The 14,781-nt window shown below is 37.5% G+C and overlaps 1 protein-coding gene across 1 annotated transcript in view; it reads left to right on the top strand.

Moving 5' to 3' along the window:
• CACUL1 (CDK2-associated, cullin domain 1) overlaps positions 1 to 14,781 on the top strand; it is a 69,936-nt gene that overhangs the window by 37,825 nt on the left and 17,330 nt on the right. Inside the window, exons 4-6 of the mRNA XM_010859270.1 lie at positions 8,714 to 8,809; positions 10,738 to 10,840; positions 13,295 to 13,384. Of these exons, the coding sequence (XP_010857572.1) occupies positions 8,714 to 8,809; positions 10,738 to 10,840; positions 13,295 to 13,384 (289 nt within the window). The remainder of the gene's footprint in view (positions 1 to 8,713; positions 8,810 to 10,737; positions 10,841 to 13,294; positions 13,385 to 14,781) is intronic.

Consider the following 14,781-nt stretch of genomic DNA (forward strand, 5'->3'; position numbering starts at 1 on the left):
TGTTGTTTATGAACATAAAAGCAGGTACTCTTAAATTTTATTTGTGTGTATCTTTCATTTTGGTGGGATGGGAACAGGGTGTGGATAGAAGAGGAGGGATATAATTATTAAGTTCTGGAACTTGTATTTTACATTTGTAGTATCCAGTTTGGTTGCCACTAGTCACATGTAACTTACTAAATTCATTTCAAGTGCTTAGTAGTCACACGTGGCCAGTGGCTGCCATATTGGACATGACCGATACGGGACATTTCCATCATCAGGAGATTCTTTGGGGCAGTACTGACCTAGATTGTAGTATATTTGTCTGTTGGCGTCTAGTGCTAGTGTACCCGACTCTGTGTGACCCTTTGGACTGAGGCCTGCCAGGCTTCTCCGTCCATGGCATTCTCCAGGCAGGCACACTGGAGTGGATTGCCATTTTCTCCTCCATGGTATCTTCCCAACCCAGGGATTGAACCCAAGTCTGGTCGCCTGCATTGTAGGGCAGACTCTTTACCTGTTGATCCATAGGGGAAGCCCTCTATTGGCTAGTAAAATTATGAAACAAGTCATGCTGTTCTAAAAATTAATATACATCTAATTAGAGTAACTGACCAGACTTTCCTATCTAGCTTTCAAAATTAAGTTAACTGAGGAATATACTTAGTAAATATATGTGTTTATGTATATTGATATTTAGCAGCTTTGTTCTATAAAACAAAGTGTCAAAATTATTTTGTTTTTTATGATGATATTTGATTATCTAATTCTACCTTTTTTTTAAACTTAATTTTTCTTAAGACTACTCTGCAGAATAGCATCTGTATGAAGTAATTCATTTCAACATTGTGTGGTGATAAAAGATAAACAATAAGCTATCAGTGGGGACTGTTTAAATGAATAGTACATTCAAACACCATATTTACAAGAATAGATTTCTTTAAACAGTGGTTTGAGGACCTCTGAGGGGCGCTGAAATCTTTTCAGGGGGTCTGTAAAATCACCAGTTTTTCTAATTATGCTAAGATCTCATCTTCCCTTTTCACTATGTTATTTGGTCTGGTAGTGCAGAAGCAATGGTGGGTAAAACTGCTGGAGTCTTAGCTTGAATCTTCATTTCTTGACACTCACAGCAGAAGACAAAAGCATTTCACTTAATGTCCAGGATGAAACAGTGATAAGTCTTAATTTTACTAAACTGTGACTTTGAATATACTTAAAGGAATGTTCTTTGTGCAGAAATGGGAAGCTGTGTACACTAAAGTAGCAAAGATTGTTTTGAGAAATAGTACTTGTGGTACTTACATGAGTTTTGAGCTAAACCAGCTGTTTAGGTAGTGTTTTCCCCTTTAAAAGATTATTTGAAAAAATGACAAACTGTGGTTATTTAGTGAAAGTGAAGTAAAGTGTTTGACCCTCAGTCATGTCCAACTCTTTGTGACTCCATGGACCCTAGCCCACCAGGCTTCTCTGTCCATGGAATTCTCCAGGCAATAATACTGCAGTGGGTAGCCATTCCCTTCTCCAGGGGATCTTCTTGCCCCAGGAACTGAACCCTGGTCTCCCACTTTGCAGGCAGATTCTTTACTGTCTGAGCCACCAGGAACGCCTCATGGTTATTTAGACTGCTGTTTAATAGACATTTTCTGAAAAAGGAAAGATGCATGTCATTTAAAGAAAAACAACTGATGCTATTTATTTGCCAATGGTAAAATTCGAGCGTTGAAGTGAAAATCAGAATTTTGGAAAACCTGTATCTGTCACGATGACTTTGATAATATCCCAATCCTTAAAAAGACTTTTCTGATGAGATAGGTGGTGATATTAATTTATTTGATGTTATGTAGTAATACCACTCTTCTTACTAATTTTTTTGGGGAAAATATAGTTATTTACGTATTAGTTTATAAAGTATTCAGCTGTATTTTAACATTAAAATTGTTAAAATGCAATTTTTATTATTATTATGAAAAGTTACGACCAACCTAGATAGCATATTGAGAAGCAGAGACATTACTTTGCCAACAATGGTCCGTCTAGTCAAGGCTGTGGTTTTTCCAGTGGTCATGTATGGATGTGAGAGTTGGACTGTGAAGAAAGCTGAGTGCTGAAGAATTGATGCTTTTGAACTGTGGCATTGGAGAAGACTCTTGAGAGTCCCTTGGACTGCAATACATCCAACCAGTCCATCCTAAAGGAAATCAGTCCTGGGTGTTCATTGGAAGGACTGATGCTAAAGCTGAAACTCCAATACTTTGGCCACCTCATGCGAAGAGTTGACTCATTGGAAAAGACCCTGATGCTGGGAGGGATTGGGGGCAGGAGAAGGGGACGAAAGAGGATGAGATGGCTGGATGGCATCACCGACTTGATGGACATGAGTTTGGGTAAACTCCAGGACTTGGTGATGGACAGGGATGTCTGGTGTGCTGCAGTTCATGGGGTCGCAGAGAGTTGGACACGACTGAGTGACTGAACTGCACTGAATAACCTACATTATAAATACTTTAAGAATATTCAATTACTTTTTAAGAGTATAAAGGATTCCTGACATAATCCAAATGTTTGAGAACCACTAGAAGGAAACAGTCTCCAAGATACATTGTTAAGAAAAGTACAGATCCAGTATGATTGTAAGTTAGCATTTATGTGAAAAAGAATATAAGTGGGATTTTTTTAAAATTTATTTTTAATTGGAAGATAAGTGCTTTACAGTGTTGTGTTGGTTTCTGTCTTACATCAGTATGAATCAGTCATAGGTACACACATGTCCCCTCCCTCTTGAACTTCCCTCCCACCCCTCTCACCCCTCTAGGTTGTCACAGAGCACCGGGTTGAGCTCCCTGTGTTATACACTAAGTTCCCACTGGCTAGAAATAGGGCTCTTATTTACTTGTATGTAAGTAAAATTCTTCTGGAAGGTTATAAAGGAATTAAGTGTTGGTTTGTTCAGTAAGGAAGGAATAAAAGGTGAATTCCCTTTAAAACTTTTGAACTTCCTTGAGTTTAAAACCAGTTGAATGCATTACTCATTTAAAAAAGAAGAAATTAAAATATTCCTACCAGCTATATTACAAATTTCAGGGAATATATAAGTCTGTTACGATAGTTGGAGCAAGTTTGGAATAATGGTTATTTTTCTGGCGACTTGCTTTTTCTTATTTTATTAGTGAAGAAAATGAAGCTTGCTTATATTTTAGAGGTAAAAAATTTCACATACTGTCCAATTCAAATACACTTAATGGTGAAATTATATAAATCAAATAGGTAGCAGTTTCCCCAGTGGGGCCCAAAGTATACTGAACTTAAGTTTTAAGGAGAAAAAAATCTGATTAGTTTTTTTACTGGCAGGTATTTTCTAGGTTTCTCATAGAGACTGGATTTATTTTAGAAGACTATTACAATTTGTAGTCTGTTATTTAAGAGGTTTTGAAAAAAGTACTACATGAAATTTGGAAGTATAAAAGCTAAGTGACTTTTGACATTTGATTCAGTACAAAAAGTACTTTCTAACACTTATAACCTTTGAGGCTTTGGGAATTCTTTAAAAGAATAGCTAAGGAATTCAATTTTATTTATTCTGTCTGCTGTTAAGCATGACTTTTGATCAGTGTTCATACTTTTAACTTTTGGATAGATTAAATATCCTTTTATGAAAAGAGAAAATTATTTTAATGCAAAAACTCTTCAGATTTTCTTTTTTCATATAATACTTATACATTTTATTTCTTTGAATGCTGAAATATTTCCAGAGTTCTTTGATGGTTTGGAGAAAGATATTACATGTGATTCTGTTGATTAGTTATAGTGAAAAGTTTGCCCATAATGTGGAACCGTTTTCCCCAATTTCTTTAGTTGACAGAGAATGCCTTTAATAATGTTAATAAGTTTTTCTGAGGTATTAGACAGTTAATTCAGAAAGGGGTTTACTATTTGCATGTACATGTGTAATAATTGACATTTTTCAGAGCACTTACACATTATTTTCTTTGATTCTCAACACATCTTGGAAGTGGCACATTAGTATTTTTCTTTTTTTTTTTTTGTATGTATGGAAATCAAAATTCAAAAGGCTAAATGAGTAAATTGTCATATAACCTTGTTAAATGATAAAATAGCAATTTAGATTTAAACAAGGCTAGATTAGAGTTTTCTTTTCTTTTTTTTTTTTTTTAAATTTTTTTATTCCTTTACGACCCAGAGGGATGGTATGGGGAGGGAGGAGGGAGGAGGGTTCAGGATGGGGAACACATGAGAAATAAAGATTAGAGTTTTCTAGAGGAAGAAATGGCAACCTGCTCCCGTATTCTTGCCTGGAATATTCCATTGACAGAGGAGCCTGGTGGGCTACAGTCCGTTGGGTCACAAAGTCTAACATGACCAAGTGAGCGCATAGCACAGATTAGTTTTAAACAAGTTTAGATATAAGCAAGACTGTTCTAAATGCAAAAATAACCACACCAAAAACATTTATCTTTACCTATGATGTTCAGGTTCTGTGGTCTGCAACTGGAGATGTAAAGACAAGACACAGATCTTGCCCTCTAGGGTCTGAAAGTTTAGTGACAGAGACCACCCAGTGGAGAAGGAAGTAAGTGTGGTGGTGCCCAGTTGAAGGGCCATATATCTCAGTTAGTTTTGAGGAAGTGACACAGATCCTGAAGAATGAGTAGGAGGAGTTAGCCATGGTGAGTCTTAGGGCGTGGTGGAAGAGGTAGAACGTGTAGGCAGTTAGGCCTAAGCAGCACATGGACGTTGTTGGGGAGCTGTTAGTAGCTGCATGGGAGGATGTGAAAGCAGGATATGAAAGGATAGAGGTAAGATAGTGCTTTAAATTGGAATTTTGAATTTTTTTCTCTAAGTTTCGAAGTGCTAAAAATTGATTGTATTAGGTTGGTGCAAGCATAATTGCAGTTTTGGACTGTGAATCTTAAATCATTGTCAGTTCAGTTCAGTCACTCAGTCTTTGTGACCCCATGGGCTGCAGCTCGTCAGGCTTCCTGCCCACCACCAACTCTTGGAGCTTGCTCAAACTCATGTCCATTGAGTCGGTGATGCCATCCCACCATCTGACCCTCTGTCGTCCCCTTCTCCTCCTGCCCTCAGTCTTTCCCATCATCAGGGTCTTTTCCAGTGAGTCACCTCTTCGCATCAGATGGCCAAAGTATTGGAACTTTAGCTTCAGCATCAGTCCTTCCAATGAATATTCAGGTTGATTTCCTTTAGGATGGATTGGTTGGATCTCCTTGCTGTCCAAGGGACTCTCAAGGGTCTTCTCCAACACCACAGTTCAAAAGCATCAATTCTTCGGCACTCAGCTTTCTTTGTGGTCCAACTCTCACATCCATACGTGACTACTGGAAAAACCATAGCCTTGACTGCATGGACCTCTGTCGCAAAGTCATGTCTCTGTTTTCTAATATGCTGTCTAGGTTGGTCATAGCTTTTTTTCCAAGGAGCAAGTGTCTTTTAATTTCATGGCTGCAGTCACCATCTGCAGTGATTTTGGAGCCCAAGAAATATAGCTAGGCTCAGACACATCTTTATTCATCAAAATAGGAACCATTACAATCAACACACTTTTGCTAATGAGAAGTAAATTTGTTTATTCCTGTAATATAAAAACCCATGCCTTGGTATTCAGTGAACTCTGGAAAAGCATTTTCTGTGTCCTGCTGGTTGTGGAAGCGTTTTCCCTGTTGTCAAGATGTTTGTCAAGAGTTGTCAAGATGTTTGAGGAAGTGGTAGTTGGTTGATGAGAGGTCAAGTGAATACGGAGGAGGAGACAAAGTTTCCTAGCCCAGTTCGTTCAACTTCTGAAGCGTGGGTTGTGTGAAGGGCGTTGTGGTGGTGAAGAGTTGGGCTCTTTTGACCAGTGCTGGCTATAGGTGTTGTAGTTTTCGATGCATCTCATCGATTTGCTGAGCATGCTTCTCAGATGTAATGGTTTTGCCGGGATTCAGAAAGCTGTAGTGGATCAGACCAACAGCAGAGCACCAAACAGTGACCGTGACCTTTTTTTGGTGCAGGTTTGGCTTTGGGAAGTGCTTTGAAGCTTCTCTTCAGTCCAGCCACTGAGCTGGTTGTTGCCTATTGTATAGAACTCACTTTTCATCGCATATCACAATCAGACTGAGAAATGGTTTGTTGTTGCATAGAAGAAGAGAAGATGACACTTCAAAATGACAATTTTTTTGGTTTCAGTCAGCTTATGAGGCACCCACTTATTTAGCTTTTTTACCTTTCCAATTTACTTCAAATGCTGAATGACCGGAGAATAGTCAACGATGAGTTCTTTGGGAACTTCTTGTGTAGTTATAAGAGGATCAGCTTTGATGATGTTCTCAGTTGGTCATTGCCAACTTCCCATGGCTGGCCACTAACACTTCATCTTCAAGGCTCTCATCTCCTTTGCAAAACTTCCTGAACCACCGCTGCACTGTACGTTCTTTAGCAGTTCCTAGACCAAATGCGTTTGTTGTTGATGTTGAGAGTTGTCTCTGCTACTTTACAACCCAGTTTGAACTCTAATAAGAAAATCACTTGAGTTTGCTTTTCGTCTAACATCATTTCCTAGTCTGAAATAAATGTGAAATACACACCAAGTAGTAAGTCATTAGCCAAAAAAATCGAGATATGCACATTAAAATGATGTATAACATAACCACATTTATTTAAGAATGTATTCCAGTATGAAACGGCAAAGTTCAACAATGCTAAACCACAGTTACTTTTGTATCTACCTAATAAATAGATGCAGGACTAAGTTTGAACAGTGTTTGAGTCTTAATTCTTGGGCTTATTAGCAGTAGAACTACAGTCAAATGATTGTTTCTGAGCCTCAGTTACGTCAGAAGTTAAATAGAAAAATGTTGGATGTATTGCAGTAGACTAAGAAAAATAAATGTTAAAACAGTGTGCACCAAACCTCTATGTAAGAACTCAGTAATGGGAGATGACTTAGAAGTAAGTACGGCTCAGATGGTAAAGCGTCTGCCTGCATTGCAGGAGACCCGGGTTCGATCCCTGGGTCAGGAAGATCCCCTGGAGAAGGAAATGGCAACCCACTCCACTACTCTTGCCTGAAAAATTCCATGGATGGAGGAGCCTCGTGGGCTACAGTCCATGGGGCCGCAGAGTCAGACACGACCGACCGACTTCACTTTCTTTCTTTCTAAGCAGAACTAAAAAAAAGAGTTAAATTTTATTTTAAAATATTATTGGACTGTTTGGAAATTTTCTAAAGCAGCTTAGCTGAAATGGTTTTATAATCTCAGTATTTAATATTTAGGAGTCTTTCAGTGTGGTGTTTCTCTGTAGCCTTGTTTTAAAGCCAGACTTTCTGTGTATGATAATGGTTATCAGCTTATCAGACGGGTACGAGTCAGCCCTTTTGTGGAATCAGCTTTGTGTGATGTTGTGTGCCATGCCTGTTATCCCAGCTCCTTGCCCAAGACTCAATTCAGAACTGGAAGACCCAGATATGTCATCTCCTAACACTCATTTTTGGCAAATCCTTGCCCATTTGTGTGTTTCTTCAATGTTAAAATGGTACCTAATTAATTTCGCTTCGAAGAACAAAGTGAAATAGAACCTGGGTACACTTGTGTAAAACACAGTCTGTTTGGTCTGCCATGACACAGTACTGCAGACTGAGTGGTTTAAGCAGTGGAGACTTACTTCTCACCATTTTGGAGACTGGGAAGTCCAAGGTTAAGGTGCCAGCTGATTTGATTTCTGGTGAGAGCTCTTTTCCTGGCTTGTAGGCAGCCATCCTCTTGCAGTGCGCTCCTGTGGACTTTCCTGTGAGTATGCTTAGCGGGAGGGAAGGGAGAGGAAGGGTAAGAGAATGAACCCCTTGGTGCCTTTTCTTATAAGGACACTAATTCTTTAGGAGCAGGGCTCTTGTGGCCTCGTTTAGCCTCTGCTTGCAGCTTCACTGGCTAGGACTTGCGTGTGGGTTCACACATAGCTTGCAGGCATGCAGGCAGGCACACTCGACAACACGCACTGAAATTGGAAGTGTTCTCTTTTGATGGGTTTACAACATGATATTTGATAACAGTTAAGTGCCAGTCGTGTATTATATTTATTTTAACTGCTCTCCAGAGCTGCAGATGTATATGGACCCTCTGAGTCCTGCTTTCTGCTTGATGAGGTTTATAGTTGGTTAGCTACGCGAGTGGTTTACAACCGAGTTAGTATAGAACTCAGAATATTACTGTGTCAAAGATAATTACAAAATACCAACAGCCTTTCTTATAGTATATTAAATATACAGTATATAGTATATAAGTATATGGTGTACTATAAGTATACAAGTATACTATAAGTATATAGCATACCATTTCCTTGAATCCCCCCTCCTCTTTTCCAAGCCCAGATATAGTTTGGTTCCCATAGTAAATGTCTGTAGTTTAGTGGTAATTTAAAAAATTGTATCATTTATCTTAATTATGAATTTACATTTTTATTTATTAACAGAGCAAGCCTTTTAAGGTGGTACAGTTACACAAATTTTAAAGACAACTAAATCAAACCTTAGTTTTATATAACAGATACTGGAATAGAGATAAAACTTTTAACTAAACTTCAGGATATAAGCCTCCTCTTTTCCTAATTGTGAATCTCAATATGAATTTTGATTGAGTTCTGTTTGCATTTTAGATTGTGCTGGAAGATCTTTATACCTGGTTTCCCAAAATGATCCCATGTATGTTGTTTTTCACAGGCCAGCCCTCCAGACCTCTATATTGAAAGATTTAATATAGCTCTTGGACAATATATGGGAGCATTGCAGAGCATTGTGCCTCTTTTCATATATATGGTAAGTTGGAGCTATTTTCCCTCTCCACATACCTTGGTTTATTGGCCTAAGTGCAAACAGATGCAGAAAATTAAGTATAGTCTATTTTTCTTTTACTATTATGTTAGAAATGCAAATTAATCTCTTTCAGCAATATTTGATAGTGTTGACATAGAAAACTTATTTAGCCTTGTGTACACTGTTTTAAAATTTCATAAATACCATTGCTGAAATAGACAATTAGGCATTACTTAATCTCAGTCACCCAATTAGCATTTATTTTATTTCTACCATATGAAAAATACTGTGCTTAGAAAATAAAGATAAAGAAATAAAGGTAAGAAAATAAAATCTTTCCTATATACAAAGATTTGTTATCTTCAGAAAGTACAGTTAAGACATGTATCTAAAAACATGATGTATAATAAATGCCAAGGAGGTAACTCCATAAAAAGTGGAACAATAAAATTTTCTTTCATTCTAATGATCTCTTTCATTTGGAGGATTATACCATGGGTATAATTTGTAGTCTCTTGATTTTGCTGACGTGTTCTCCACTCCCACCCCACCGCACCCCACGTTTTAAATATATAAAGTTATAGGATCTTAATGTTTGTGTTCGTACTGAATGGAAGAGCCTTTAGAAACCATTGTCCCACTTTCTCGTTAATATTAGGTTGAGTTGTTAGATTGATTCTACATTCTATTGCTTAGAGGTCGCTATGTGTGTGATACCAAACTTCAAAATGATTTGTTGTCCATAAGATATGCTTTACTGGGGAGAAAAAAACCAGGTCATTGGGAGAAATCTGTGTTGTCAGTGGGAGACTACTGTTTAAATAATGGATGAAGGATGTTTACAGTGAAAACTATACAGTCAAAAATAATGACATGTCCCTATGTTATTTTTGAGAGAAATCTTTTCAAGCTACAACATTAGGTGAAAAAGCAAGATGTAAAGCAGTGTGTTGTATTTCTTCATTAGCAAGTGTTTTCTTCTTTATTTTAGGGGAAATAAAACATATCAGAGAGGAAAGAAAACATGTTAAAAATTGAGTGAATCAGTGAGCAACTTGTTAATATTCCTCTTTGTATATTCCACTCCTGTACATGGAGTTAGCATTTTTAAACACGAATGAGTTTAGTCTTTTTGACTTTCCAGTCATTCTAATTAGGATGCTTTTGGCTGTAAGAAACAGAAAACTTGATTCAAAGTGATGTAGATAAATAAAGAAAAGTATTATCTCTTGCTATAAAATTCTAGAAATGAAGTCGTTTCCAGGGTTGGTTAAATCTGTAGTTGCAGCAGTGTTACCAAAGGCTTAGCTTGTTTTTGTCTCTTTGCTTTACATATCTGTTTCATCTTGTTTTCCACATGGTTGTAAGATGACTGTAAGGTACTCTTCACTCAAGCCTCAGTTTCCCTTGGTCTGCTTGGGTTACCTTGGGTCACTTGTCTGCCTTTGAACCAAAGACTACCCATCCGGAAGGAATGCTGTAAACTGAATGATTCGGACTAATCGTTAAAGTGGAATGTAGGGGAGTCAACCGGTGCATGCCCACTGCCTGCTTTAAGCCTGGATCTTTAAATAGCATACCTATCACTCGTGTTTCCTGGTGTTGCCTTTGGATGATGATGTAGTCATATAAAAGGGCGTATTAAGTGCTGGTCATACAGTATGGCCCATTACATCCCTGTCTAGTTAATGTTGAGTATCTTCCATGTTCTTTTATGTGATTTATAGCATTTTATCTTTATGTGCTTTAAACTCCCATGTTAGGAAGACTGTAATAGTGGCAGAGCTTTTGTTTTCTGATGTTGGTTTTTTATGTTTTAATTGATGCTTTTATGAATTGTTTCCTAAAATTATTTTTTAGTGCCTGAGTTCATTAGACTAATTATTTCCCTCTAATTGATGCCCTGAAAAATAACTTGTTTTCCATTTCAGAATAAGTTTTACATCGAAACCAAGCTTAACAGAGACTTAAAAGATGACCTTATAAAGCTGTTTACCGAACATGTTGCAGAAAAGCACATTTACAGCCTAATGCGTAAGTGTTCCGTCTTGGAGGGATGACATGACACTAGCAGGTTTTCCTTTTTGACTCAGAGAGCATTGGCATCTGAACTCCAATGTTGATGTCTTGCGAATCATATCTCAAGAAGTGTTAAAGCCTCATTCTATAGCGGGACACTGAGGAATTGAAATGTGACTTGAAGGTCACCCAGTGAGCTGGGAGAAGCCAGGCTCTGAACAGTGCCTGCATAGCTGGAGTGATACTTGCCTCTGTTGTTTTCCTCTGACATTGGGGGAAATATTATTAATGTTAAGGAGTTCATTTGCCTGTAATTTTGTTACCGATAATTCTAGAAGGATAATGTTAGTATTTTGAAATAGCACAGTATCCTCTCAGTTTCCTTATTTTTATTAAAAAAGTTAAAGCTTATGAGAATTGAACATACATTTGTCCCTTCTCTCATGTATGGCTCCCTCAAATTCCCATTTTGTTTTACTTAAAAGGGGAGTTCAACTAGAAAATTTTACTTTTTAATTAAAGACTTTCTATAAACAATTTTAAGTGGAGAGGATTTTATTGAAATGTTGTATCTTTTTGTAACTGAATGTGATTATTTTCAATTAATTCATCCTAAATTTGTATTCATTTTATGTTTAATCTGTGAATTTATCATTTCCTTATGTAGCTATCAAGTTTGACATAGGTAGTTATAGTTATGTAGAGGTTATTTGCAAATGTATGTATTTGATGACATAATGACTATATGATTGAACCTGTAGAGTTAGTTGGGAATAAGACGATAGCTCAGTTGGTAAAGAATGCACCTGCAATGCAGGAGCTGCTGCTGCTAAGTCACTTTAGTCGTGTCCGACTCTGTGTGACCCCATAGACGGCAGCACACCAGGCTCTCGCATCCCTGGGATTCTCCAGGCAAAAACACTGGAGTGGGTTGCCACTTCCTTCTCCAATGCATGAAAGTGAAAGGTGAAAGTGAAGTTGCTCAGTCGTGTCCGACTCTGCGACCCCGTGGATTGCAGCCTACAATGCAGGAGACCCTGGTTCAATTCCTGGGTTGGGAAGATACCTTGGAGAAAGGCTAGGCTACCCACTCCTATTCTTGGGCTTCCCTTGTGACTCAGCTGGTAAAGAATCTGCCTGCAATGCGGGAGATCTGGGTTTGATCCCTGGATTGGAAGGTCCCTTGGAGAAGGGAAAAGCTACCCACTGCAGTGTTCTGGCCTGGAGAATTCCTTGGACTGTATAGTCCATGGGGTCGCAAAGAATCAGACATGACTAAGCGACTTTCACTTTCAAGACTTACTGAAAGCCAAATGATTGGTCCAAAAGTAGGAAGATGAATTAACAGAGACAGAGTCTGGGTTTGGGGTCATGTTGAAATTAGTAGAGTAGAAGAGACTCCAAGAAACTAAAATTTAGAATTTCAGTTTTTAAACATTCCTTTTTAAGACGTGATTTTTCTGCAATGCCTAGCATTTGTTAGCCTTTAAATTTATATATGCCATTCAAAATTATAACTATCTACTGATGATAAAATCAGAAGGAAAAACTTGAACCAGTGACCCTGTGGCCTTTAGTACATGAATTCAAATGTAACACACATTGCATGTTTGAAACTACAGAAATGTTGAACAAGTGAGATGGCATTTCCATTTTTAAAAAGGTGTGAATAGAAAAAACAATAATTTGACAAGCCTGGCTTAGACTAAAATTACCCCAAGTTTCATGAGTATTTGTTAGTTAATATATGGTGATTTGGGGGAAAGGGAAATGATTGAAGGAGTTAGAGATGAGGGAGTTAGAGAACTTTCATTCCCCAAATGTAAGTGTTTTAAATCATGAACTTAATGTGAAGTATTTAAAGCTCACTCAATTAAGTACCTGGAGAAGGCAATGGCAACCCACTCCAGTATTCTTGCCTGGAAAACGCCATGGACGGAGGAGCCTGGTAGGTTGCAGTCCATGGGGTCACTAAGAGTCAGACACGACTGAGCGACTTCACTTTCACTTTTCACTTTCATGCATTGGAGAAGGAAATGGCAACCCACTCCAGTATTCTTGCCTGGAGAATCCCAGGGACAGAGGAACCTAGTGGGCTGCTGTCTATGGGGTCGCACAGAGTCGGACACGACTGAAGCGACTTAGCAGCAGCAGCAGCACTTAAGTACCGTGAGTACTGTTGCTTTAATAAAGCTTTGCTTATTTTCAGAACCTCCATCAATCGAATCATTTCCATCAGTGTTTCAACAGACAAGCACATATTTACTTGGTAGATGGAACTCGACTGTGGTGGATTAATTTTTAAAAAGAAGAAATTTAGTGTATAAATACTTGTTTTACCCTCTTAAGCTGTTCTTTTCTTATCCTTGTTTATCCTTCAGTCTTTGGGCGAAATGGTGATAGAAAACGAAACCTTGACAATCAATAAGAGTTGCATCATTTTTGTAACCCGTTTTCTCTTTATTTCAGCTTTACTTTTAGAAGCCCAGTCAACACCATTTCAGGTCACACCTTCAACTATGGCAAATATTGTGAAAGGCCTGTATACTCTCAGACCAGGTAAACACTCACCATTTGTTTAGGGGTTAGATTTGTTTGTTTATGGCAATTCCAGCCTGATTCGTGAGAGGATAGTGTTTCTCCATGTTTTCTGAGGCTTAATGGTATTTGGGTTTGTTACAGAAGAAAGTTGAGTAGATACTCATTATTGTGAAATGTAAACTCAGGATCTCACTTGGAAATCTTTCTATACTAGTGAAAAGCAGATAGTTTAGGGAATACAAGAAATAGTTTGTAGGAGACACTTTAGATACAGTTGAATCTTGTGTCTGGCATGAATCTCTTTTTTTGTTAGGTTCTCCTTTACTTCTACCTCATACTGCAAATATGCCCAGGCATACATATTCACAGCTCCATCTTGTAAGGCCTGTTATATATCTTGCAAGGAATCTAGAAGTTCTGATAAAATTATACAAGGGTATTTTGAGGAGGGAGATAGAATAGCAGAACCAAAAATCAAAGATCACTGTGTTCAAGGCATGGTTTGTAAGTTATCTTAATATATGTCTTATAATAAAAACACTGAATTTAAAGGATTCTCCAGATGCTTTTATACATAGATTTCTGTTTATAACCCAGCACCTCAAATTTATCCCAGTGGTCTAGCCAATTAAAAAATGTCCATAGGACAGAGATTGCTGAAATTCAGGGTAGAAAATTGTTTTCTGACTGCTTGTGGTTTTCAGAGTCTGCTCTCATATTTTCTTGGGAGTGTACTTTCTCTCTGCTACTTAAGAAAGAAAGAGAAAAGAAAAATACTTGCCAGTCTAGAAACTTAAAGGATGCCTTTTGGACAGTAATTATCTTTTTGTGAAATTCTGTCACTTGAGGATTGAATGAAATAAAACAGGATCTAAGGAACTTAGCAGAGTACCTGATAATGTAATAAGCATGCTAATATTAGCTGTTGTTACTGTTTTCATTTGGGTCCAGTGGTTATTTTAATGGACTGATATCTGAATATTTTACTTACTTAATTTAAAAGATATAGCAGAATTTAGCTTACCAAATTGGAAACCAAGTAAAAACTGTGATATTAGGGTTAGACTGTGATCTACCAGAAGCACCTTCTTTCTCAGGCTACTTTAAACAATTAATGATTTCTAGAATATTCAAATGTAATGTGACTTAGATTGGAATAAGTTCTTGCTCTAATCTTCATAATTTTTAGACATATTCCTACAGAATAATTATTTATATAAAATTAAAAGTATTGCCTGTGTCCAATAAACTGATGAATTTCTAGTTTCTTAGAATTTTAAATTTCGTTTTGCTAAGTGTGGTGAAAGTAACTCATGAATTTTTCTTTTAGTGCTAGATTATGAATGATTTTTTTCTTTTATTTTGGAAGACATCCAAGTACAGTATGACAGATTTCTAAATTCTGCCTCCATAGT

The sequence above is a fragment of the Bison bison genome, unplaced genomic scaffold (genome assembly GCF_000754665.1).
Source record: "Bison bison bison isolate TAMUID 2011002044 unplaced genomic scaffold, Bison_UMD1.0 scf7180017864456, whole genome shotgun sequence".
In the NCBI taxonomy this organism is placed as follows: Eukaryota; Metazoa; Chordata; class Mammalia; order Artiodactyla; family Bovidae; genus Bison; species Bison bison.